Genomic DNA, 26215 nt, shown 5'->3' with positions numbered 1-26215 from the left:
AAAATGAGGTAGTATCTTTGACGATATTAGTGTTAAATTTAAAATTTGACACTTCATTTGAGAGCCATTAAATCAAAAAGATCAATTGCTCTGATTTATAAGTATGTGATACATTGATCTTTTTTGATCTAACAGCTCTCAGATGAGATGTCCAATTTCAAATTTAACACTGATGTCAAAGGATCCTACCCCCTATAAAATATTCCAAGGAAAAAAACTTTTACTAAAAAAGACAGCAAATGATGGAGAGTGATCTCATTAATAATGTATAGTACAGTTTATTATAAATTAAAAAAAGTAAACAAGTTGTGCGTGTCGCTCTCATATTTAATAATGTAGCGTGCAGGCTATAAAAAATAAATAATGTAGCGTGCATGTAAGTTTACGAAAGAGAGTGGTTTCTTTGTCCAGAATTTCAAAATAGCCTTGCAAAAAGAGAGATACATTGGAACATTCTAAAAAAAATTATAAGTCAAAAGTTATTATTTATCAATATAATTATTATTTATTCAAGTGGTAATAAGCTTATTTTTCTTTTCCCCGAGGTCTCGAATTCTAGCTTTGAAAATGGAAAAAAGATTTTGGAATAATTGCGTTCTACAATAGATTTGACAATACTTGTAAAGAATCAATTCAATTTAAAATTTTAAGGTGTTAGATGAGAGCCTTTTTAATGATTTATATTATTCTCTAACATACTCACTCATGTAAGAATTCTTTAGACTTGAAATATGAATATTGCATATGTATAATTTTTTTATGATTTTATCATATAAAGAACCAATTTAATCCAAAATCTTAAAGTATTGGATGAAAGTTTTTTAATAATTTATATTATTCTTTAACAATATTTAAACCGAACTAGTCGGATGATGGATGAACTGATAGATATCTCTAAAAACTATTATTTTCTATAATTGCATTTAGTGTCTCAAATATTAATAATATAGTTGAATGACGTGAAGGTCGATTTGATTTTTGAGGTATCATTAGGTTTGTTATGTAAATTTTATTAATTTAAGTGACCCATTTCTATGAATTGCAACAATTACAGACATATATAGCTTTATACAAATTCTATGAACACACTGATTGTATAATTTATTCGGAGAGTTATATTCGCAAACTTTTTTTCTTACAAACTTACATACTACATTAAATCTTGATCAGTCATATACTCTTGATTGAAGTCTGACTAGTCATATTTAATATAGTTTGTAAGAAAAAAAAGTTATCAATATAACCCCTCCTATAATTTATTACGACAAAGTAGTTCCAATTCAAGTTGTACTGAATTGAACACGATAATAATATAGGGTTTATTGTTTTTTATGTAATAGAAAATAAATTTATCTCATATATATTTATATATATATAAGTGTGTGAGGTTCATATTTTTTCTTTTTCTATCTTCTCTTTACTTGGACCCATATGAAGCTCATATATTTTTATATGACTATAGGAGATGAATTAAAAGTGTATTCTCACTTGGAGCAGCCAAAATCCGAATGATGACAATTGAATAATTCGAATATGTAGATTTAATATTTCTTGTATTATAAAAGAAAATTTATCTTTTATAATATGAGAAATATTAAATCTACATATTCGAATTATTCAAACTGTTTTTTATAATATGAAAAATATTAAATCTACATATTCGAATTATTCAATTGTCATCATTCGGATTTTGGCTGCTTCAAGCCAGAATACACTTAAAAAAAATGAAAAATGTCAATAATTGTTAGGCAAATCAAGAAAACAAAATCTAATAAATTTAAATTTTGTATGCATGTGTATACTATGTAGCACCGATACAACACGCGACACGTGACACGACACGACACGACACTCTGACACGTCAATCTTAAAAAATTATGGATTTCGACACGTTGGGACACGTTTTAATATTAAATAATATTTTTAATTTATATAGTGTATATTTCATTTAATATTTAATAATTTAACAAAAAATGAAACTAAATTAATAATATCCATCAACACGTTATAAAGATGGAAGCTTTAATAAAAAAAATAAGAACTGGGATGAGAGAGAGATAAATATCAGATAGAGAGATCCAATCATATTAGAGAGAGATCAGAGAGAAGAAGATACAACAAGAGCGTGATAAGAATTGACAACAATGATGCTGAGATGATCTCTTATCTACTTAAGGGGAAAAAAGACGAAAAGATAAAATTGATATGATCAGGTGGAAGCTTTATTAATATATTTTAACTTTTAAAAAAACTAAATTTTTAAAAAATAAAAATAAAAATAAAATAAAATAAAAATCACGAAAATGCCATTTGACCGTGTCGGACACGGTCAAATTCGCGTGTCGGAATGGTCAACGTGTCGGAAAAAGTCAACCGCGTGTCCGACACCGTGTCGGAGCGTGTCGCCGTGTCGGAGCGTGTCGGACCCGACTCTTCCTGTTTTTATAAGTGTCCGTGCTTCCTTGTGTGTATATATATTTTATTATGATATTAACTGATTTTATCATTAATAATAATTTTTTAAATTTAAAAGCTAAATCCTGATTAAATAATGGGAAATATTAGTCTCATTTTACATGAGGTAGCTTATTTCATTTTCTCTCACTTCGATTTCCGCACCTCACTTTCTTTTTCTTTTTCTTTTTTCTTGTAATGGTGGGACCCACTTAATTTCTCTCTACAACATAAGATACCTATCTTATGTAAAAGAAGATTAATGAAACCCTTAAATAATATACAGGTAACTAACATTCTACATCTCAATTGTCTCACATGAACTTGCATCAGCTATAGTTATCCGCAGAAGGTGTGTCTTCAAAATTCAAATCATAATATTATAATTTTTTAAATCGCACTATCAAAATTATTAAAGTAACTCGCACACGCCCAACTTCCAATTCCAAACATTATAGTCAAAACGGAAATTTCAGAAGGTGTAAAACTCTGACTTGTAAATTTTTATAACATCACATCCAGTGCCAAATTACACAACTACGCAAACACATTACATCACATCCCAATAGAAAATTTGACAAACAATTCGCAACCCTAAGATTGCTCAAGGCAGTTATTCTTTTATTTATTTGACTTCGACAACGTGGTGCGCAGCATCCAAAGACATGCATGGTATTTACACATGAAATATTATATATCATACTTACATCTTATTTATTTTTTTAAAAAATAAAAAGATAAAGAAAATAAGTGCGATTTTTTAAAAAAAATTTGTGTGTTAAAAGTGGTGTAAAAATTATATAAGAAAATAATGTGTAAATACCAATGCTCTATACAATGAAATGCCAAATTGGTACCGATATGATTTACTTATTTGTGAAACTCCATCACTCCCAAAATAGAGAAAGTCCTACAATCAACTTGAAACTTAGAAAATCCAGAGCGTTTTCCAAAACTCACTTATTGTTTCTCAGTTCTTTCCCTTCCACCAGCTGTAGAACTGAAATCATTTTGGATGCATTTGTTGTTTCTGGATTTTCTAGCAGTATGATCTCCACAACAATGACCTTCCCGTTTGGTGGCAAAGCTTTGTGACAATTGCTTAAAATTTCCAAGCATTTTTTATGAGTGTCATAGACACTAATTTTTAAGATCAAAATTATATTAAATAAAGATAAATATGAACAAGAACATAGTATAAATTAATAAATATAAAAGAACTTAAGATTTTATAATTAGGTATGATTCTGACTTTAAAATATGTTGTTTTCAGGGTTGAAATTTTAAATTCAAATGTTGATGGATTGAAAAGACCAAAGAAAGTCAGAAGAGAAGAGTTTCAAGCCAAAATTCATGAAGAAATGTTATTTCATGCTCGCTGGCTTGCTTGCTTGAGCGAGCAAGTCTAGCGACCTAAACCCAGAAAGCCCTAATTCAGTCTTTCCTCGTTGGGTTGCTCGCTCAAGGGAGCAAGTTCAACGAGGACATTCTTATCATTCGCATTCCCTCGCTCTACTGCTTGCCTAAGCAAGTAATGCAAGCGAGGAGTTAAAATTTGCTCGTTGAGCAGCTCGCTTTAGGAGCTCCTTAACGAGTTGTGATCCAGATTAAAAACACTCAATCTTTTCTTTAAAACCACAGGTTAGGGTTATTCCAGAATTTTTTGGAGGCGTTAGAGACTTGAAGAGAAGGCATAAGAGAGCTTTTGGAGAGGAGAATGAGGAAAACATAAATAACTTACCGTGGATTATTCCTGCTAAGTCTTTATGGACTTTTATTGTTTCTTTTCATCTTTTGCTTTAATTTCCATGAACATATTAGGCTAAATCTCCTTATGCAGTTAGGGCGAGACGGAACCAATGGGTTCTTGAATGTTGTTTAATTCTTTGTATAATTAATATTCATATTTTAATTATGCAATTAATCTTTTTAAATTCTTAGTCTTGTTTATGATCTGATCAATCTTGAATGAGTATTAGAATTTTGCATGTCAATAGGAATATTGTTTGCTTGATTCCAATTGGTTAATTGCTAAAGAGTTTGTATGTTCTAGGAATAAGCTTATAAATCCTATGACGTATAATTCTTGATCTTAAGGCTTGCTCTAGAAAAAGGCCCTAAGGGATTAGGACCTTCAAATAAACTAAAGAACTAAAACTACCAAGAGATTGAGGATTTAGTTAAATTAGAAAGGATTGTCAATAATTGATTGCGAATGTTGATTGCATGAAAGTTAGACTCGTTAAGAAACTGTTGGGAAGTTGAATCTCTAGCTACGCTCGTTATTAATTAAAAGTTAAATTGTTTTCTTACGCTCTTCGTTCTTGATAGTGTTCTTAGTTCTTAACATTAAAACTTAAAAATACTTTCTTTGAAATTCTGTTTTTACAATTAAAATCAATATTCTCAATAAATTCATTTTAAGATTGATTCAACTTTAATCGCATAGATAAGTTATTGATTGGTAATCAGTCCTCGTGGGAATGACAACCCCACTTATTTTCACTATATTACTTGTACCACCGGTACATTTGCTGAAGTTGCAACAATTTTCCATCCGGCCAATTATGGCATACACAGCCTAAAGCAATGTTTTCCATGGATATCAAAATATTTTGGTTAGCACTTTATTATTGAGATTAGATCAAGTTATCAAGAATTTATAAATGAAATTTATATATATGATAATTGTTTACTACTCTAACCTTTAGTATTATGGCATCACCATGTGGAACACTTTCAAACATACTTCCTCCAACATGCTCAATCCCTACAAGAAATTTGACAATTTTCGATTAATGATTTCCCAAAATAATTAAAAATTAAAAAAGTTATAGCAAGAGAGAATATGGATTATCTGGAATGGCCGGTGCATTTTCATTGACTTGCGGGAGGTCAAAATTGATGGCCTTAATTGAACGGTATTTGGAGATGATATCATCTTAACTGTCAATTTCAAAATTATGACATTGTTACTAAATATAAAAATAAGTCTAAAAAAATCTAAAATGACGTACACAAGCACATGTGGATAATTCTTAGCCAATTTTAGGTGGATTATTTTTCTCTATTATAAAAATATTCACCCTTAAATCTCCTTTATCTTTATTGAAATTAACCTCTTTAGGTAGAAATTCAAGTGTCAACTTTTCTGGTACAATATCACTTAATTCCCTAATTAAGGATAAAACTTGTGAATGCAACTTTTAATCTTCATTTGCCTTTGAATTGAAATGTTTGGGGGCTAACAATGATATGAGATCTAGAGGAATAATTAAATTACGCTCATAGACTAACTCAAAATGACTTGTAATTTGGTTATGTGATTTGTTGTAGGCAAATTTAGCCTGAGGTAACATCAAGTTCTATTGTAGTATATTATCTTCAATCAAACTTCCAACAAAAGCTAAATTGTTCTCTCCATAAAACTCGAGATTGCTATGTTCGTTGTACCCAAGTTTATTATTTTGCTTACAAGCTAAAAATTTCCTGAATGAAGGATCATTCTTCATGGCATATTTGGAGAAAACCTCAATTTTGCTAGAGATATTATGATTCACAATAACTAACTTACCATGAAGACTTTCATCATTTTCAATGAAAGAACAATGTGAATGAGGCAATCCAATATCTCCCATCTTCTTCATTTTAAAGTTTGCACCTCAACCATGGTAATAAGCACCTCATTCTTGCAACTCCCTTTGTCTATCATTATGTTGCTCTCCATCAGATTCATTATAGATAGGGACATTGTCACATACTAAAGCCTCAACGAATGGATTCTCATCGCTCTTCTCTTCATCAAATTCGTAGTAGACAAGGACCTCACATAAATTTGGAGCTTCAACAATCATCATAATCTGATAATTTGGACACTTTGTAGCGAAATACCCAATCATGTGACACTTGTAGCACATCTTAGCTATCGCTCCTATATTGCTAGATTCGCTACTACTCTGCCCTTTCCTTTGAAATCATTTCCTTGGTTACTACTACTCATATTGGATTATAGCAGTTGTTGTCGACTTGGAAAATTGACTTTGAAATTTGAGAATGCTACCTTTCTTTACACCATCATTCCCACCTTTAAAGTCAATCAACACACAATTGATCTTTATAATATTTGAAAAAGAGGATTGAACTCCCTGTCGATCGAATTCCCCGATCCCTCCTTTGGCTCAAAAGTCAAAACCACAAAGATTTTGACACCTCTCATCGTCATCAAATAAATATATGGATTTCATCATGTCTTCTATTTGAACGGACAATTGTGATGTCATAGATTGTTATTCTAGACCATTGCTAGTTGTCATATCTCCTTGTTTTCTACGTTGCACAACTGGTATCTCTAACATGATTATTCATCAATTTATCTAGGGCATTAATTTGCGTGTCCCTTGTCATCGCGAACGTGTCGTCCATGGCCACAATAATTTTGTTCGGCCATCAGCAAAAGTCAACCTGAGCTTTGATATCAAATAATGCCAAAACACAATTGAAAAAAAATACTAAACACATGAATTTGGATAGATAAAGAGAACCCTATTTCTTAAAAAAATAATAACAATAATAAAAAATTCAACAATATACAATTGTAGTCCTAAACACCTTTTATACGATGTTAATTAATCCTAAAACACCTAAAAATAAAAAAGAAAGATTGAAAGATATATTATTGGTTACAATCGAATCAACATTACATGCTCCTAAAAGAAATAAAAGCTTCCTGGAGAATAAAAATAGCTGATTACAAATCAATCAACAAAAATACATCTAAAATAAGAAAATAATTAAAATAAAAATATAAAAGTGAAAAATAAACCTTAAAAAGCTCAAAACGACACACGCATGGACACTACTAATTAAGCCAATTTTAGGTGCATCAATATATATGTGAAGGATTGGAATTTAATATGTAAATTACTCAAGTTTGAGTCTTGGATATGTGGTTGTTTTAAAAATTTGATAGAGATAATTTTGCTACACTTGTAATCCTATTTAGCACGAACTAGATTAGTTGAGGAATCGATGAATTGGTGAAGAAATAAAAAAAAATATAGATATAAATTTAATGTTCTAATATAATGGCATTTATAGCTTGTTTGTATTGGCTTTTTAAAAAAGTCATTTTTATCACTTTCTTATTTTAAAAGTACTTTCTATAAAAGTTACAGCTATTTAGATTTTTAAAAAAATATTTGATTTTTGAAAAAAATATTTGACTTTTGCTTTTTTTAAAAGCTAAAATTTTTAGCTTCCGAAAAAAGTAGATTTTTAACTTTTTTTATGACTTCTGCTTTTTTTAAAAGCAGACATCCAAACAGACTTTTTTCGAGAAGTGCTTTTTTTTCTTAAAAAAAGCAGCTTTTAAAGAAAAAAAAACTCATCCAAACGGACTCTTAGTGTCTATGAAATATTTCAAGGGAAGAAAGGTTTCTACTTATAAGTCAGCAAATAATGGGTAGTGATCTCGTTAATGATGTAGTACAGTTTATTATAAATTTAAAAAAGTTAGCAAGTTAACCCAAAAAAAAAAAAAATTAACAAGTTGTGCATGTTGATCTCATCAATAATATGTAGCGTATAAGTTTACGAAAGAGAGCGGTTTCCTTGTCCAAAATTTCAAAACAGACTTAAAAAAAAACAGATACACATTTTTTTGGCTTTTTTACCCTTATAACCCTTTATTATTAATTAATTACCGATTTGACCTTGATTATAAACTATTTCAAAAATTTAACCCCCTCAAAAAACATAACACCAATCTGCCCCTGTTTGACCGTTGACCACCAAGCCTACCCGGGTACCCCCTCTGTACCCGGGTATTTTTTGAAAATTTTTGTCTACCCGGGTAGGGAGGCGTGTACCCGGGTATTGTTCTTCGCACCTGAGAAATTGCTTGAATTATTTACCCGGGTAGAGAGGGGTTTACCCGGGTAAATCTTCAACCACCCGGTATGATTACTCTTTGGATCTCCCATGCACTCTTCTTCTCCAAGCTTTGAATATGGAGGCACCGACTATCACGTGCTCTGCCTCTGCAACTTTTTTGGGTCTGTAAAGCACACAAATATTTTTCAATGATTATTTCAGAAAGAGAATTCTCAGTTAACAGTATAAATCCACAACCACAAACCTTGTCCCATGCATGTCTTCCCTGAACGTGATAATTCGTCATTTACCAGTAAAATGAAAAGCTGCATGCTCACACTAAATTTCTGTACCATGAACCCTGTCTTTATTTTCTTTCCGTCTCACTCTCCCCAATAGACCCGGTACCACATTTATATATAGGAGCGCGATTTTGACGTACATAAAAGTAGACCCCATCATAATCGATACGAACAGGGACCGCTTTGATGAGCAGTAAAGTGTTGATGTATGGAAATTCCAAATCCATTCTCAAAGCTAAAAGCTCTTCAAATTGGTTAGGCATGCTTAACTTGATAATACTGATCTATCTCATTAGCTGTAAAAAAGAGAGAAAAAATACCAAATGGGTGGTCGAAGATTTACCCGGGTACACCCCTCTCTACCCCGGTAAATAATTCAAGCAATTTTTCAGGTACGAAGAACAATACCCGGGTACACGCCTCCCTACCCGGGTAGACAAAAATTTTCAAAAAATACCCGGGTACAGAGGGGTGTACCCGGGTAGGCTTGGTGGTCAACGGTCAAACAGGGGCAGATTGGTGTTATGTTTTCTGAGAGGGTTAAATTTTTGAAATAGTTTATAATCAAGGTCAAATCGGTAATTAATTAATAATAAAGGGTTATAAGGGTCAAAAAGTCCATTTTTTAAGCTAAAAATTATTATTTTACTATAATTGCATTTATCTCAAATATTAATAATATATAGATGAATGACCTGACGGTCGGTATCATTGGATTTGTTAGGTAAATTTTATTAATTATGTGACGCATTTCATATGAATTGCAACAATTAGAGTCATAGCTCCTGTACCGTAGCTCAGTTGGTAGAAGAGAGCTAAGTAAGTGAAAAAGAAAGAGTTTTGTTTCAATCTTCATATACCACTTTTAGAAGGGGTTTAAATATCTTCATCTTTGACTCACTTCGCATTCCGGATTAGTTGGCTCAAATAATCAAAGCTTGTGAGGATATCGAGGTGAGCCAACGGATATAATTAAAGTTGAGTTAATTATAAAAAAAAGATAGCTCATACAAATTTTACGAACATATATGTTGTAATTTATTGCGACAAAGAAGTTCCAATTCAAGTCCTACCGATTTGATTATTCAAGTCGTACCGAATTGAACGTGATAATAATATCATATGTTCGACTTATTCAATTGTTCTAATAAATCTAAATTTTGTATGCATCTGTATATTAATTTTATTATAATATTAACTGATTTTATCATAAATAATAATTTTTTAAATAAATCTTCAATTTTAAAAGCTAAATCCTAATTAAATATATACAATTAACTAACATTCTACATCTCAATAGTCTCACTTGGAGATGCATCAGATATAGTTAACCGCAGAAGTTGATGTCTTCAAAATTCAATTCCAAATATAGTAGTCAAAACGGAGATATCAAAAGCTGTAAAACTCTGACTTGAATTATTCGTCTTTGTTATAACATCACATCCAGTGCCAAATTACACAAGTACGCAAAACACATTACATCACATCCAAATAGAAAATTTGACAAACTATTCGCAACCCTAAGATGGCTTAAGGCGCTTTTCTTCTATTTATTTGACTTCGACAACTTGGCAATATCCAAAGATATGCATGGTACTTACACATGAAATATCATATCATACTTACACCTTATTTATTAAAAATAAAAATAAAAGATAAAGAAAATACGTATGAATTTTTTTTGTTTGTTTGTTTGTTAAAAGTGGTGTAAGAATGATATAAGAAAATAATGTGTAATTTAAGTACCAATACTCTACAATGAAATGCCAAATTGGTACCGATATGGCGATATGATTTACTTATTTGTGGAACTCCATCACTCCCAAAATAGAGAAAGCGCGACAAACAACTTGAAACTTTGAAAATCCAGAGCGTTTTCCCAAACTCTCATATTGTTTTTCAGTTCTTTCCCTTCCACCAGCTGTAATGAACATGATGTTATCAAGAATTGAAATCATTTTGGATGCATCTGTTGGTTCTGGATTTTCTGGCAGCACGAGCTCCACAACAATGACCTTCCCGTTTGGTGGCAAAGCTTTGTGACAATTGCTTAAAATTTCCAAGCATTTGTCATCCGACCAATTATGGCATACAGCCTAGAACAATGTTATCCATATATATGTGGATACAAAAATATTTTGGTTAGCACTTTGTTATTGAGATTCAATCAAAGAATTTATAATTGAAATTTATATATATGATATATATATATATATATATATATATATATATATATATATATTATATTATTTACTACACTAACCTTTAGTATTATGGCATCACCATGTGGAACACTTTCAAACATACTTCCTCCAACATGCTCAATCCCTAAATGAAATTTGACAATTTTCGATTAATGATTTCCCAAAAAAAATAAAAATAAAAAAAGTTGTGGTAAGAGAGACTATGGATTACCCGGAATAGGTGGTGCATTTTCAATGACTTGCGGGAGGTCAAAATTAATGGCCTTAATTGAAGGGTATTTGGAGATGATCATTTTAAGACACTGTCCATTTCCACCTCCAACATCAACCAAAGTTGATATTCCCTCATAGCCTGTGTATATTTCAAGTATTCTCTTCATATGGGTTGAGCATATATCAGTCATTGATTGGTTAAATACTTGGTTTATCTGTGGATCTTTCCCGAAGAACTCGTACTTTGATATTCCATGAACTTTCTTGAATAGGTCAATCTCAGGATCAACAACTGCTTCCTTAAAATTCAGCCTATATTACAACAAAGACAATTCTTATATTATATCAGCAAGCTATATTTGCAATATATACATATATATACTCTACTTTGAATTTATTTAATAACAGTAATTTTCAATTTAGTCTAAATATATAACTTTTCAATATATAAAAAGATAGGGTTAGCTTATATCAGTGTAAAAATAATAAGTATTAATTTATTAAAAATTAATAATTAATTAATGAAAATATTTTAATTAATTGCAGTTGTTGGATGAAAGAAAACCAACGACTAAGATTGATTGTAAGATTTATTATTCTTACACCAGTATAAGCTGATCAAGTGCACACACACACACATATATATATATATATATATATATATAAATCACTCAAATGAAGTTAAGAAAAGTTGGTACAGTATCTTCATGGATTCATATGGGATTTAGGATGAGTTGTTATTTGTTAATTTACTTTATTAAATGTTAATTATATAATAAAATAAAAATAAACTACAGCTAAGCAAATCCTTAATAGATAATACCAGCAAAAAATAATGATCACGAGAATAATGCTCAAATTCGCGTCGTCCTTATCAGTAACAATATATTATGATGATTCCTATCTTGGACAAAACAAATAATTAGAAACATGATTTATTTATTTATTTATTTATAAAATCTGTTGAACTTAAGGACTTAATTAACTCAGGAAACAAAACGACAAAATGATAATACAATAAATAAACTGTTTTGAGCGTGACATACATAAGTTAATTTAAAAACAAAAATGATAAGCTTACTTTTGAAAAAAATATTAAAGTTCACTAACAACTAATACAATAGTTTTCTCTTTTAGTCAAATAAATGTGTTAATATAATAGTTAGTCAAAGTAAAAAAAAAATAGAATATATGTTTATTCTAAGGGGAAAAATTTTATCCTTTCAAAAGACACAATCTTGTATCATGTTAGTTTTTAACACTATGTATTATTGGTAATACATAGTTATAATATGAAAAAAAAAAATCTCTTCTCAGTCACTTCAGCTGATATGTAAAGAGAAAAAAATAATTTTTTATATTATAACTATATACTACTATATATATATAATAATAATAATAATAATAGAAAATAAAACAACAGAACTTGTGTATTTTTACGCTTAACCCTTGTTCTAAATGATGATACGAAGCATAGTAAAAGCATTTACCATACTCCTAACAAAGCACGGTGACAGAGAAATGAAGTGAATGAAGAGAGATAACCATCACTATTTTCATCATAGACGAAATATTTTCCAGATGGTGAGAGTCCATAAACTCTCTCAATGCTACCATCGTCATTGGTGCGAGTGGAAATAGAGAGAAGAGAGTAGCTGACAAGTAAACGCAGCATACGATCAAGCCTATTTGGCAAGTCTGAGTGTTGGTTTGGTAGCTTTGAAGCAATTTCAGAAGCTAACATGAATCCATCACTATTTGGTGAACTTCCCTTAGCAATGATCTCAAATAGGTTGAGTTCAATTGCAGCGTTAAGGGCAGCAGGAAACACCATATTGGCACCAAGTACCATGGCATAGAGGGTATCAGTGTCATCTTTTTGTGAGGCAGGGTTCTCTTTCTCTGAAGAATTGGAACCCATGTCTTCTTTCTTTCTTTTTTGGCTTATAGTGTGATATTTTCTCTTCTTGGTGGTGGTGGTGTGTGTTTTTGGATTCCCTAGCATGCTGTTTTTATAGGCAGATTTGGCACTTGCAAGCCACTATACATTAAGAAAAATTCTTGCTTCGGTCACTCGCGTTTGGTGGTATTTCACATATTTCCTTTGTTTTTTCGTGTTGATAATCATCACAATTATATTAATTATTAATTGAACAAATTACTAGTAATGGCGGTGTGAGGCGGGGGAGTACGTGACTGGATCACTTTATATGTTTATAAAACTATTTTTTTTATTACTGATATTGTCATGACAACCTACCTAGCCTTGTGAAGTTTCCCTAAGAGTGGTTTTATTGTATCAATTGTCAACCATAAATACATGTGAACGGTTGAATTTCACTGTTTTGTTGACAGTGATGTTTTACATTTTATTTGAACACTTAGTGGCTGTAATTTATTGGATTACATTAAATAATTAATTATTACTTGACATCTTCTTCTTCTTTTTGTGAAAACTGATGGTAATTATCTCTTTGAAGCGAATTAGAACCTTTCAGTATCGACTCTTTGAGCCGCCTATGGGACTAGGCCATAGTTCGGGTGTGAGTCCAATAATTACGATATTTATGTCATTTTCCATATGATATTGGTGGGAATCGAACCGAGGTCATTTCTCACCACTTAGTCCCCATGCTATCAACTGAGCCACACTTGGTATCTTATTTAAATCATTGATTTCCAATAATTATAGATTGTAATTTATTGAATTATACCTATTAATTAATTATTAATTTTTAATAAATTAAAATTATTAAATTAACCGAGATCAACAACCTGTCAAATTTTTCTCTAATTACATTTAGTTTTACACTGCTATGATATGATTTTATTTTATTTTACTATAATTGCATTGAGTGTCTCAAATTTTTAATCCAAACTTCATCGTACGTGAGCAAGAAAGAGTCAGCCGATTCTTCATAATGATCTCACCAACTTAATTAAAGTCTCCCTGGAAAAAGTACTGGTGGACTTAGTTTATGCGATTGAAGTTGGTGAAGAGTTTTGTATTATAAAATGAATTTGTCGTAATGTCTTTTAAATAGACTAAAACGTTAACCTACGCAAATTATTCATAGGATAAATTTTTAATTTCATGTTGCTTTTAATCAATGACTAAAATAAACTAATTTTAAATTATATTTTCGGAGTATTATTGTACGTGTTTGTTTGTAAAATTCGTTAGTTCATTTCTTGTGACACATTTCATTAGTATAATAAATGTTAGGTGATAATGGGTTCATAAGCTTTTTTTAAGAACCATTAGATCACCACTCCAAAAGCTAGCTCAAAGGGTGGGAATGTCTAAGGCCTTATAAACCTCATATTAGTTGCCCATACAATCAATGTGAGACTATATTTCTCAACACGCCCCCTCACACGAGAGCCCACTGGGCTTGAAGGATGGACAACATACAAGCCCCTACATGTGAAAATTCCACTACAATGAGATTTTGAATGCTTTGATACCATGTTAAGAACCCCAAAAGCTAGCTCAAAGGGTGAGAGTGTCCAGGACCTTATAAACTTCACATTAGTTGTCCATACAACCAATGTGAGACTATATTTCTCAACCACTTTAATATTACTTAAAAAATGAGAGTTCTATGTTAGATGAGTTGATGTATGAAAAAAAGATAAGATGAAGAATTATTTTATTAAAAGAAAAAAGTGTCACCTATTAAAAAAGTGATAGAATCGGGTTCAGATTGATTTGCTGGGTGAGGAGAAGACAATTAAAAGTTTTTGGAAAGTCAGACAATTCAAAGTTGATCTGATAAAAAATAACTTAATAATTAAAGAGTAAAGATAGACTAAGAAAAATTCTAACTTAAATTATTAAAAATAACTTAGATTTAAATGATCTTTCGGATGAATTAGTTTTTGACATAAGTGGTGTGATTAATTTAGGTAAGTGGCTAATTGTTGATCATTTATAATAACATCTAAATAGTGTAAAATAAATAATCCATAAATATTACAACTAATTGAAATAATAAATAAAAAATTGATCAGTCATAACTAGAACAATGACTTATTTGTAGGGGTGGTAAACCAGCCAGGGGTGTTTGGCTCGGCTCGTAAAGGCCTCAACTCGTTTAGTAAAAGCTCGTGTTGGAACCAGACTTGGACTTGTATAAAAGCCCGTTTAATAAAAAGGACTCAAACTCTAATTCAGAAGCTCGGCCTTAGAGCCTCCCAGGCTAGCCTAGTATATAAATATTTATTTATACTTTTTATACTACTTGTAATGACTCTCTCTCATCTATTTATTTCACCTTATTTTATTGGTTTAACATACTTTTTGAATGATTTTGTTCTATATTATGCTATTTGGATATATATTGAATTTATGTATATTTATGAAATTACTAGTGCTGTTCTATATTATCCTTCATCCTCCTTCACACAAACAAACCCACAAAAACTCATTCGTTCCACTGTGCATTGCTCGTTTGTGTCAATTTATTTTTTATTTTATTTATTTTATTTTTATTTTTGTTGGCACTTTTTTTATAATGGGCTAAGATAATATAACATGTTATCTATCTTCTCTCACTTTAATTTTATTTATTTATTGTAGACTTTGTAAATTATTGCTGCAAATTGGAAGCTAAGGTTTTTATCTGAAAATTGATTTTTCGTGGAATTCTTTTCTTTTATTTTTATTCTTTAACATGCTAATAGGCTAAGACATGCTTCACACAGACTTTTATTTTTTGTAAATAAACCAGACCACAGGCCAATATTATATCCATAACAGGTAACAGGCTAAAGCCAGTCGGACACGGTTAAATACAAGCTTGTCCCGTTAAGATCAAAGCTCGGCTCGGCCCGTTAACACCCCTACTTATTTGCCACAAATTCAAAAAATAATTGCTTAAGGGATCGTTTGGTAACAGGATTTTTTTTTGTTTTCCTGGGATTCTTTGGTTGGGTAAATAGAAATGCATTGTTGAGTATAGAATTTTTAAAATTCTCCCGGGAATGATTTTTCTGGGATTTTATTTTGTGTGTAAATTTTTTTTAAAAAACTATCCAGGAATACGATTCAGGATGTGGTATTTTAAGATTTCTATGGCTAGGGATAATTTAATACAACTAAATATAGCATCAAGAAAATTAACCCAATATTTTCGAGAATATGTTAGTCTACCAAATAACTTTTTGATAACATTATATTCCTGAAAATCATGATTTACGGATAAAAAAAATTTCTCATCTACCAAACGCTCCTAAATGTCATAAAATTTTCTAAAATGTCATATGTGCAAATTTATTACAACAAATAGCCAATTTAGTTTCAAACATGACACATTGCCGGTGACCCACCTAATTCGTTACTATCAAAAGTCCAAAACACTTGGCAGACTGCTCTGTGCAAAAGCAGAACACTTCGCAGCAATTAATAAATACACTACGAGGCATAGTGAATTAGGTGCAATGGTCAAAATCATTTAACTTGAATTAATTTTGTCAAAAAACTTTGTTTGTTAGTCAATTAATCATTAATTAACAGTCTAAATCAATTAATAAATTTCAGTTGAGTTGCAAATTTTTTTTTGACTAATTCAGATTAAATCATTTTTTTTATAAGCTAGATTAAATCATTTCAATGAAATTTTGGTTTGTTTGAATTAAATTGTTACATTTTTATATATTTAAGTCTTATTTATGAAAATAATATAGAATTAAGAATGTTAAAAAATAATTTGTACATAAATTCATATATTTTTAAAATATTATTCACAAAAAAGAAATAAAATTGGAGAAATTAGAGAGAAAAAAAAGGAAAATTAAGACTCTGTTTAATTATTGTTTTTAAAAACAGTTTTTTAGTTTTCAGAAAAAAAAAACTAAAAAACTCGTTTGGTGGCACATATTTTGTAAAAAAATATTTTTAAAACTATAACTATTTTTTTGTTTTTAGAATCAAATTTAGAGAACATGTCTAAGTTGTTTTTGTTTTCTGTTTTGATTTTTAACTTTCAAAAAAAATAAATATAAAAAATAACTATTTTCATAACTATTTTTCAAAACAATTTTAAAAACAAAAAAATCAGAGCACAATCAAAGCGCCCTAAGTTATTCAGGTTTGAATTTTCAGAATCCAAAATCCGATCCAATAATAATTCAGTTACAGTGTTTTCAACCCAAATACTTGACGCAGAGCATGTTGTGATTGGATCAAAAGATGGTATTGTAGAGTTTTGAAAGTACATAGTATTTGCAGTTCAGTCAAATCATGGTTAGAAGAAAGCAAATATTACAGCAGATACGCACCAGTTTTCAAGTTTTTTTTTACTTAATTTTAATGAGAAATACTAATCTCATTTTATATTATCTCATGTAATCTCACTTTGAAAATTTCACTCACTTTTTTTTATCTTTTAATAATGAATCTCACGTGACTTCTCTCTGTAATACGAGAAAACTACTAATAATATTTTCTAATTTTAATTCGCTAGGCCATCAGGGAATTTGGGAGAAACGGTCGTTCGTCATACTTTTACTCAGACTGATATTTTTTTAGCTGGCCACCGTACCAAACTAAATTTACTATATGTTATAGCAAATTTGTGCACGTGGGGTTTTAAAAAGTTTTACTGTTCACTTAAATGTTATATTTATAAAAAATTTATTTATAAATTCTTACAAATTACACTAATATACTTCAATCAAGAGTGTATGATCAGTCGTATTTAATATAATTTGTAATAAAAAATTATAATCGAATCTTTCTCCTTGCAACAAATTTAATTCTGTTCCACCATAATTAGTTCCTGATTTTCATTCTATATTTAGTGAGCAGCGTTCGTGTTTTGTATAAAATTAAATTAACACTAATGTATTATATATAATGTCATATGTTATTCTATTTATATTTTTTTTCATACCTACCTTATTTATTATTCTCTAATATTATTAGATTAGACTCTCAAAACAAAAGAAAAATAATAAAAGTTAGTTGAAATTTTGATCTAATAATATTAATGAGTGATAGACAAGCCATGAAAATGAATAAGTAGAATAACTTATCCTATATAGATAGATAATAAAACCAAAAAGAATATTTTGAATTTTTTTTGAAAAGCAAACAGGAAACATAAAAACAAAAAAAAAAAACTAGGAACGCCTCCTAGACCAAACTACTCCTACATAGTCCCTTTCAAGTTTGTCACGACAACCAGAAGGAGGCGAGTCAAACTCTTGTAAAGACCAATCAAAGGAGTAGGCAAAAGAGGCCATCAAATCGGCAACCTCATTCCCTTCCCTATGAATATGGGAAATTCTAACCCTCCAATTCCAATCCAGCATATTCCTTATGCGCAAGACCAAGTTAGAGGCTGGATGATGAGAGCTGCACCATTCTCTTATGAAAAACTGGGCTATTAAGGAATCACCTTCAAGCCAGACAAAACGGAAACCTTTCCTCCATGCAATCTCAAGCCCAAGGAGACAACCCCAAAGTTCTGCTAACAAAACATTACCACAGCCAAGATTTTTACAAAAGCCAACAAGCCACCTTCCACTAGCATTCCTAAATACACCCCCACAAGCAGAAGCTTCTCCATTATTCATACTTGACCCATCCACATTGAGCTTAACCCAAGGGTCCGAAGGAAAAACCCAAGAAACTAATTTCTCTTTATTCGAGTTAGTCTCAAGACCAGCAACCCGAAGCGTGTTTTCTGACCAAGAAAAATCTTCACCATAGACCATAGCAGCTCTAAAAGTGCCATAAGCAGGAACAGAAGATCCCTGAAAAATTTTCTTATTCCTAGCTTGCCAAATGAAACAGGAAATGATACCAAACAGAAGAGGCCATGATGGCAAATTGGACCAATTACGATCCTCAGAGATATTGGACAACACCCATTGCTGAAGATTAAGAGAGAAAAAATCCTCCCAAGCCTCTCGCTTAACTGCAATCTCCCACACTTTTTTTGCTGCAATACAATCTCTAACCGCATGTAAGGAAGTTTCCGTAAAACAATTGCACAGATGACATATATCTGAACCCGCCATGTGCCGTCTGCAACGCCTTTCATTTGTCAAAATTTTATCTCCTAACAACAGCCAAAGGAACGTACGAATCCGTTTAGGTCCATGCCACTGCCAAACGCGATTCCAAGGTAAATTGGTAGATTCCTCGTTACCCCTGGATATGGCCATATAAGCGGACTTCAGCGAAAAACTCCCATCAGATGTCCTTGTCCACAAAATTCGGTCATGACCATTAACATCCGAAGGAGGAAGGATGTTATTAATACGAGCATTGACGTGATCGGGAAGACTATGCTGGAAAGCCCCCCACATCCAACTTCCGGAGGATGAGACAAGATCAGAGACCATTAGCTGATGATTTATCTGAGAGGGATCAGAAATAGCAGCATAGGATGAGAGTGCACCACAACCCGGAACCCACGGGTCATCCCAAAAATGAGTAGAATTTCCATTACCTAGCAAAATTCTGGAATGCTGTAATATCACAGGCCAAGACGAAACAATTGCTTTCCAAAGAGAGGAGCTATTTCGAGTAGCAGAAATATTAGGAACCAAATCAGACTGAACTTTATACTTGCTCTTTAAAACTCTAGCCCAAAGCGCGTCTGGATTAGAAAGGATCCCATAACCAATTTTCATAATAAAAGCCCTGTTAACTTCCTTCATTTTCCTCAGACCCAGCCCTCCATGATCTTTATCCATGCACAACTGATCCCACGCAACCAGATGAGGACGAGTAGATGCTCTATTAGAACCCCACAAAACCTCCTAATATGTTTCTCAATATCATTGCAGATTCCGAGAGGAACAACAGAAACTTGCATTGTGTAGGCTGGAATAGCTGAGAGAACAGCTTTCGAAAGTGTAATTCTTCCTGCTAGAGAAAGACTGGTGTGGTTCCAGGCATTAATCCTAGATTGAACTCGATCGAGGATATGACTGAAAGCCGCCCTCCCAACTCTGCGATGATGAAGAGGAATACCCAAATACTTTCCAAGATCCACCGTCCTTGAGAAGCCCAACTCACCACTAAGTTCCTCTGCCAAAATATGATTCACATTGTGGGAGAAGAGAATTTTTGTTTTTTCATGGTTAACCTTTTGCCCAGAAGAAAGACAAAAATCATCTAGCACCTTGGAAATGGTTTGGGCCTGATCAAAGGATGCATCCGCACAAAGAATAAGATCATCCGCAAAAAAAAGGTGAGAAATGGGAGGAGCATTTCTCCTCAACATGATCGGCTTCCAGCACTTTTGCCTAACTGCATGGGAAATGAGATGACCAAGTCGCTCCATACAAAGAATAAATAAATATGGGGACAAAGGGTCACCCTGTCTAAGCCCCCTGGATGGGAAAAACTCCTGAGTTGTAGAACCATTCCAAAGAACATTCATCGAACAAGAAGAAACACACCACATAACAAGATTAATGAGATTTGGGGGGAGTCCCACATCCTGAAGAGTATCTCGGAGAAAGTCCCAGCTAATTCTGTCATAAGCTTTCTCCAGATCCACCTTAATCATCATCCAACCTTTGGCGCCTTTCTTTGACCTCATAGAGTGAATAATTTCCTGAGCAATAATTACATTATCTGTCCCTTGCCTTCCTTTGATGAAACTACACTGGTTAGGCATAACAATTTTATCCATCTGCAATTTCAAACGGTTAGCAATAAGCTTAGTAATAGTCTTATAAATAACATTACAAAGGCTAATAGGCCGGAAATCTTTAAGGGATTGAGGTGAAGTTATCTTCGGGATCAGGCAAATAAGAGTTTGATTACTATCCCGAACTTTTTGGGGATTATTAAACACATCTTTCACCAGATCACAAACAGAGCTTCCTACAGTATCCCATTGAGATTGGAAAAATAGACTATGAAGACCGTCCACCCCTGGAGCTTTGTGAGGTCCCATGGAAAAAACTGTACTCCTAATCTCCTCATTCGAAGGAATGCTACCAATATGAATGTTGTGCTCTTGCACAAGGTGAGGAAAATAGCCTCTAATTGAAAGCCCAGGTCTAGCAGTATTATCCTCTTTAAACAAATTACGATAATACTCCACCGCCATATTCATCAGAATAGAGGGATCACCAATCCAATCACCCGCATCATTTTTCAGAGCATCAATACGATTTCTCCTCCTCCTAGCAGCTGTAGTAGAATGGAAGAATTTCGTATTCCGGTCACCATATTTCAACCAGCTAACCCTAGACCGCTGAAACCAAGTAAGATCCTCCCGAATATAAATGAGATTCAACTGACGCCAAAGATCTTTCTGCAGAATTTCTAGAGCATGGCAAAGATGGTGACTAAGACTACGGTCAATACCCCTTAGTCTCGCCTGAAGATTATTCTTAAGCTTGGCATCTTCCCTAAAGCACTCCCTATGCCAGTGAGAAGCATTCGATCGAAAAGTTTCACTAGCTGTGCCCCAACCTGTACTCCCATTCCAACACTCCTGCACTAGGCCAGGGAAATTCTCATGAGTGAGCCAGGCTGCCAGAAATCTAAATGGACGGCTCCCTCCAGGATGGTGAGGAGAAGGACCCTCCCAGAGAAGAAGAGGTCTATGATCCGAGCAGTAGCAGGGAAGATGAGTCACAACCCTGTCAGGAAAGGACAATTGCCACTGCTCATTCGCACAAACTCTATCAAGACGTTCCTTCAATCTGCCTCTATGCCAAGTGAAAGTAGGCCCCTGATGACCCAAGTCTTCCAGATTGCAGTTCATAATACAATTTTGGAAATCATAAATACTCCTCCAATCAGGCGGGCCACCTCCCTCCTTTTCTGCTGTATGCAAATAAGAATTGAAATCTCCCAAAATGCACCAAGCCTCCGAGGATTGCTGTTGTAACCTTCCTAGAGCATCCCACAGAGACACCCTCTCAAGACGCCGCGGACTGGCATAAACAAAAGTAACAGCTTCCTCCTTCCTCCTATTACGCCAAAAAAATTTTAAATGGATAAACTGACGATGAGACTCTAAAATCTGAATCTGAGCTTCATCATCATTCCATAACACCCACAGACCACCAGAAAAACCTTGAGGATGAGCCATAACATGCTTTTGAAAGCCAAAGCCTTTCACCACCTTCTGAGCACGGTCAGCTCCGATACGAGTTTCAAGCAAAACCATAACTTGAATATTAAAACGACGAGACAAGTCCCTAATAAGGGGAGAAAAACCCTTTTTTCCGGCCCCCCTGCAATTCCAAACACACACACTCATCAAAAAACCACAAAAAATAATGAGAAAGGATGAAAAACACCCTGTCATTAGACTTTGGGGAGATCAAAACTATCCCGCATCACCGAGGGTACATCAGCAGGTCTCAAACTAGCATTCGAAGCCTCAACATCCTTCGAGCTGGAAAGAGTAACCGGACTCTTGTTGTCATGCGTTATTATGGAAATATCAACCCCATCCTCCCTTTTACCGGAATCTGAGGGAGTTACCACATGTGGAGGAGATGATGTAGAAGAGAGAACAAGAGGCTTTCTGCCATTAATGTCCATTGCTGAAATTTTTTTTGCCGAGCTCGAAGCAATGAACGGCTTAGCCCTTTGCTTAAAACTCTTTGGGATAATAGATAAGGCAACTGCCTTTTTATTCCTGTTAATTTCATCACGTAACTCTTTCTTTTTTTTTTTCCATTTTGCGACAAAGTAGAAGACTTGGAAACGGTAGCCTCTTGTGGTCGAGACAAAATCCTTTCTTCTACCTGAGGAATAACAGTACCTTTTTGAACAACTGGCATAAGCTCAGGGCCACTTAGATTTTGATTTGGCATAGAAGGTCCCACCAAATTTGTAACTGAGCTAGGGAGAATAGCTGCTGAAAGATGACGTTTATCACGAGGAAAATTCGAAATCTTATTATTTAAACCCTTTTTCAAATCAGCACTAGCGGTTACCTTAGAGGGGCCATGCTTATCATTAATGATTTGAATATCTCATAATTAACATCATGATTATCATTAACTTCGTCAGAAATAACTGAAAATCTTGATCCAGCCGTTGAAGACGCCACCTTTGAAGCTCCAGAACCGTTATTTTTTGCATTAATCATTGTAGCCGATTTAATTCCCACATGATTATCGGGTTTCTGCTGCTTGATTTTAGCTGGACGTGAAACAGAATGATTTATTCCTTGAGCATTAATTCTCCTTTGGCCAGTTGTAACGGATGACCCCTGATTCCCGGCTGCATTGATTGCGGTAGCATTGATTGCGGCAGCATTGATTGCGGCAGTCTCCATGGTAGCTTTTGCCTTCCTTCCCCGTTGACTCCTTTGGACAATCATCCAAGAACCAAAAGCTTCACCTTCTGCCATCTCACGCCTGACACCATTGTTAACAACCTCTGCACGAACATCCTTTTGGTGAGAATGACTATCGGTTGACACCGAAACCGAAGAACAAGTGTCACGCCTATGCCCATACTTACCACATGCAAAGCAGATCATGTGAAGGCCTTCATACCCTACCGTATAAACCTTATTAATGAGATTGAATTTAGACAAGAAGCCTTTACTGAGATCTACTTCTACGCAAATACGCGCAAACTTGGCCCTTTCCGTAACAACCCCATCACCAGCATCACTTTTACGTATAGAGTTCCTATCAATCTTCAGTGTTTTCCCAAATAGATCACCTATGTTCCGCAAATGTTGGGAGGTATAGAACTCCATAGGTAACCCCGGAATACGGATCCAAACAACTAATTTTTTAAGGTTGTCCTCGTAAGGATCAAATAATGGCCGCCACCGTTGAACAGAAACATAATGGTCTGCCACAATCCAAGGCCCTTCCTCCAAAACAAAGTTGTAGTCATTCAAATCCGCAAAACGAAACAAAAAGTAATCGTTCTCCATATCAATGAACTCATGTGTCCCCGACAGATTCCACATCTTCAAGAGTCTGTTCAGCAGAAACTTTACACCAACCTTTTTTCCCAAGAGCTTGATAATCACAGCTTGCTTCCAAGGCCTGCAACTCTCCTTATATAGCTCTTTTGAAAATCTGTATGTAGGACATAAAGGATCATCTTGGTCATTTGATTGAACATCCTCCTCCATACCATGAACATCCAACTCCTCAAACCAATCCCTTTCCTCGACGTCATCCGTAACTTTCAGCCCATTCAACTGTAAGAGTGTATCCTTATAAGATATCGGTTTCTTCCCTAACACTTCTTTAGCTTTGTCAGTACTACGCTTCAAGAGATCAACCTCCTCAGCGGATGGTTCACCAATCGCCGAGATCTCCATTAAACTTCAAAGTGAATATTTTGAATTAATTATAATAAACTACTAGTATTCTTTTGAGAGAACCGTAAACAAATTTTCTTACTTAAAAATTATTTCATTGATCTGTGTAGCTTCACTCAATTTTTAACATCCCCACAACAAAAAACAGTAGACATAGGTGACCCGGTTAATGCGCTGAAACTCATTAAAAAATCTTTACGAGGATAAGGGCTCCACTAAAAGTCTAAAACTTCTTAATTACAAGGACTAGTTTAAATTTATTTTATTTTTTTTGGAAACAGGGACTTGTTTAAAAGTTTAGTTAAACTATAGGGATTTACAAAGTAAGGTAACCTCGACTTTATTATATTTAATATAATCTAATACTATTATGTAATTCCACTTGCGGGTGTCATGCCATGCGTAGCTTATACAGTTATTTACTTATTTATTTATTATTATTTTGACAGAGCAGTCTTCAATTCATTAAAGAGGACAAACGCGTCCAAATCCACCAAATTGCAGATGGTTGGTGAAGCTCATGGATTAACAAAGGATATATACATGAAACGACCCAAAATTTATTTCAAATATATAAAAATAATGTAATGAAGTGGCTTCGTCGTCTAAGTCGGGCTGCTCATCAGTTTATTTGATTTAAAAAAATTGGAATTTTTTTTATTTGTGAACTGATCTTTAAAAGTTTAGATCAAGGTTCGAGAGTCTAATTATACACAGGAAAAGATGAAAACTTAATTTTACTATACCCCTGACACATCCGTTAAAAAGATGATTACCTTAAATTAATTGTGTAAATTATTAATCTTTTCTAAAAATATTTTCTTTATCACTTTAAAAGATAAATATGATTATTTATTAAATAAAAAACTAAATTATTAAAATTTTATTTTAGTTTGACAAAAAGAGTTCCGCTCATACATATCCTCCGATGCAGTGAAGAAATCAAAGCTACGTTATATTTTGAAAGAAATATCCGTGTACCGGTTGGTTTTAATTTTAAAAAAAATATGTTTAAAAGTTTCAGGTTCGAAGGCTTCAGACCATCAAGCCATCACAACTAAAATAATTTAAAATGATAATTGCAGCATTAATAAGTTGTCTCAACTCAGTTAATTCTTTTAAAATAAAATATATATTTTTAACTTGAGTGATCAAGTTGTCACAAAAAATGACTTGAGCTAAATGTGTGAGGTTAATAATCTGTGATAACTAAGTTAACCCTTTAAAAAAAAAATTATTTTATTATTTACATTCTTATAAATTTTACGCTGAATTTAAATGAATTTTGAATCATCATACCGTCACGATTAAAATGAGTCAAAATAAAATACACAGGGGTAATAAGCCGTTACGGCTCAATTAACTCCTATTTAATTAAATAACAAAACAATCTTCTTTTATCTTCTAGGTCAACTCAAAATCAATGAAAAACTACTATTGTTTATTTGTTGATTTATCATTATTATTGAACGGTTTAAAATCATCATACTATGACAATCAAAATAATTTTAAAAATAATGGGATTAACGCAGCTCAGCTAAATCCTTTTATTGTTAAGGAAAGTTTATTTTAAATTTATCACTATACCAATCAGCCAAAAATAATATCGCCTATAATTGTAAAACACCAACAAATAAATGAATAATAACAAAGTATTTGGTACTATAATACATTGGCCAAGGAAGGAAAATATTTCAGCCCACAATTGTCTAACAATGTATAATGGAATGAAATTTCCAAATAGGTGAACTAATTTCAACATCAAATGATACACTAACCAAGAAAATAATATTCATAGAATCAAAAAAATGTTCATATCAAACTAACCGAAAACCGAAATAAACTTTGGGTTTTATTTTTCTCATGTTGCATGAGACAAATTATCTCA

The 26215-nt window shown here is 32.9% G+C and overlaps 1 protein-coding gene across 1 annotated transcript; it reads right to left on the bottom strand.

The window, feature by feature from the left end:
• Positions 1–10054: 10054 nt before the first annotated feature.
• LOC133309224 (isoliquiritigenin 2'-O-methyltransferase-like) lies at positions 10055–13007 on the bottom strand. Its single transcript, XM_061509981.1, has 4 exons — positions 12535–13007; positions 11043–11356; positions 10891–10955; positions 10055–10723 (listed from the first exon to the last, which is right to left on the bottom strand). The coding sequence occupies exons 1-4, from the start codon at positions 12963–12965 to the stop codon at positions 10427–10429; spliced, it is 1107 nt and encodes a 368-aa protein (XP_061365965.1). The 5' UTR covers positions 12966–13007; the 3' UTR covers positions 10055–10426.
• Between the last annotated feature and the right edge of the window lie 13208 nt (positions 13008–26215).

The sequence above is a fragment of the Gastrolobium bilobum genome, unplaced genomic scaffold, assembly GCF_033153095.1.
Source record: "Gastrolobium bilobum isolate Gb01-03AN ecotype WA unplaced genomic scaffold, APGP_CSIRO_Gbil_v1 utg7600, whole genome shotgun sequence".
Lineage (NCBI taxonomy): Eukaryota > Viridiplantae > Streptophyta > Magnoliopsida > Fabales > Fabaceae > Gastrolobium > Gastrolobium bilobum.
This window is presented reverse-complemented; position numbering and strand designations above follow the sequence as displayed.

Excerpts from the sequence above, each read along its gene's own strand:
- LOC133309224 (XM_061509981.1), bottom strand. The coding sequence starts at position 12,965 with ATGGGTTCCAATTCTTCAGAGAAAGAGAACCCTGCCTCACAAAAAGAT. Across the intron at positions 11,357-12,534 it reads CGTGCTTTGTTAGGAGTATG|GCTGAATTTTAAGGAAGCAG; the intron begins GTAAATGCTTTT and ends GTTGTAATATAG. Across the intron at positions 10,724-10,890 it reads GTGATGCCATAATACTAAAG|GCTGTATGCCATAATTGGTC; the intron begins GTTAGTGTAGTA and ends ACATTGTTCTAG.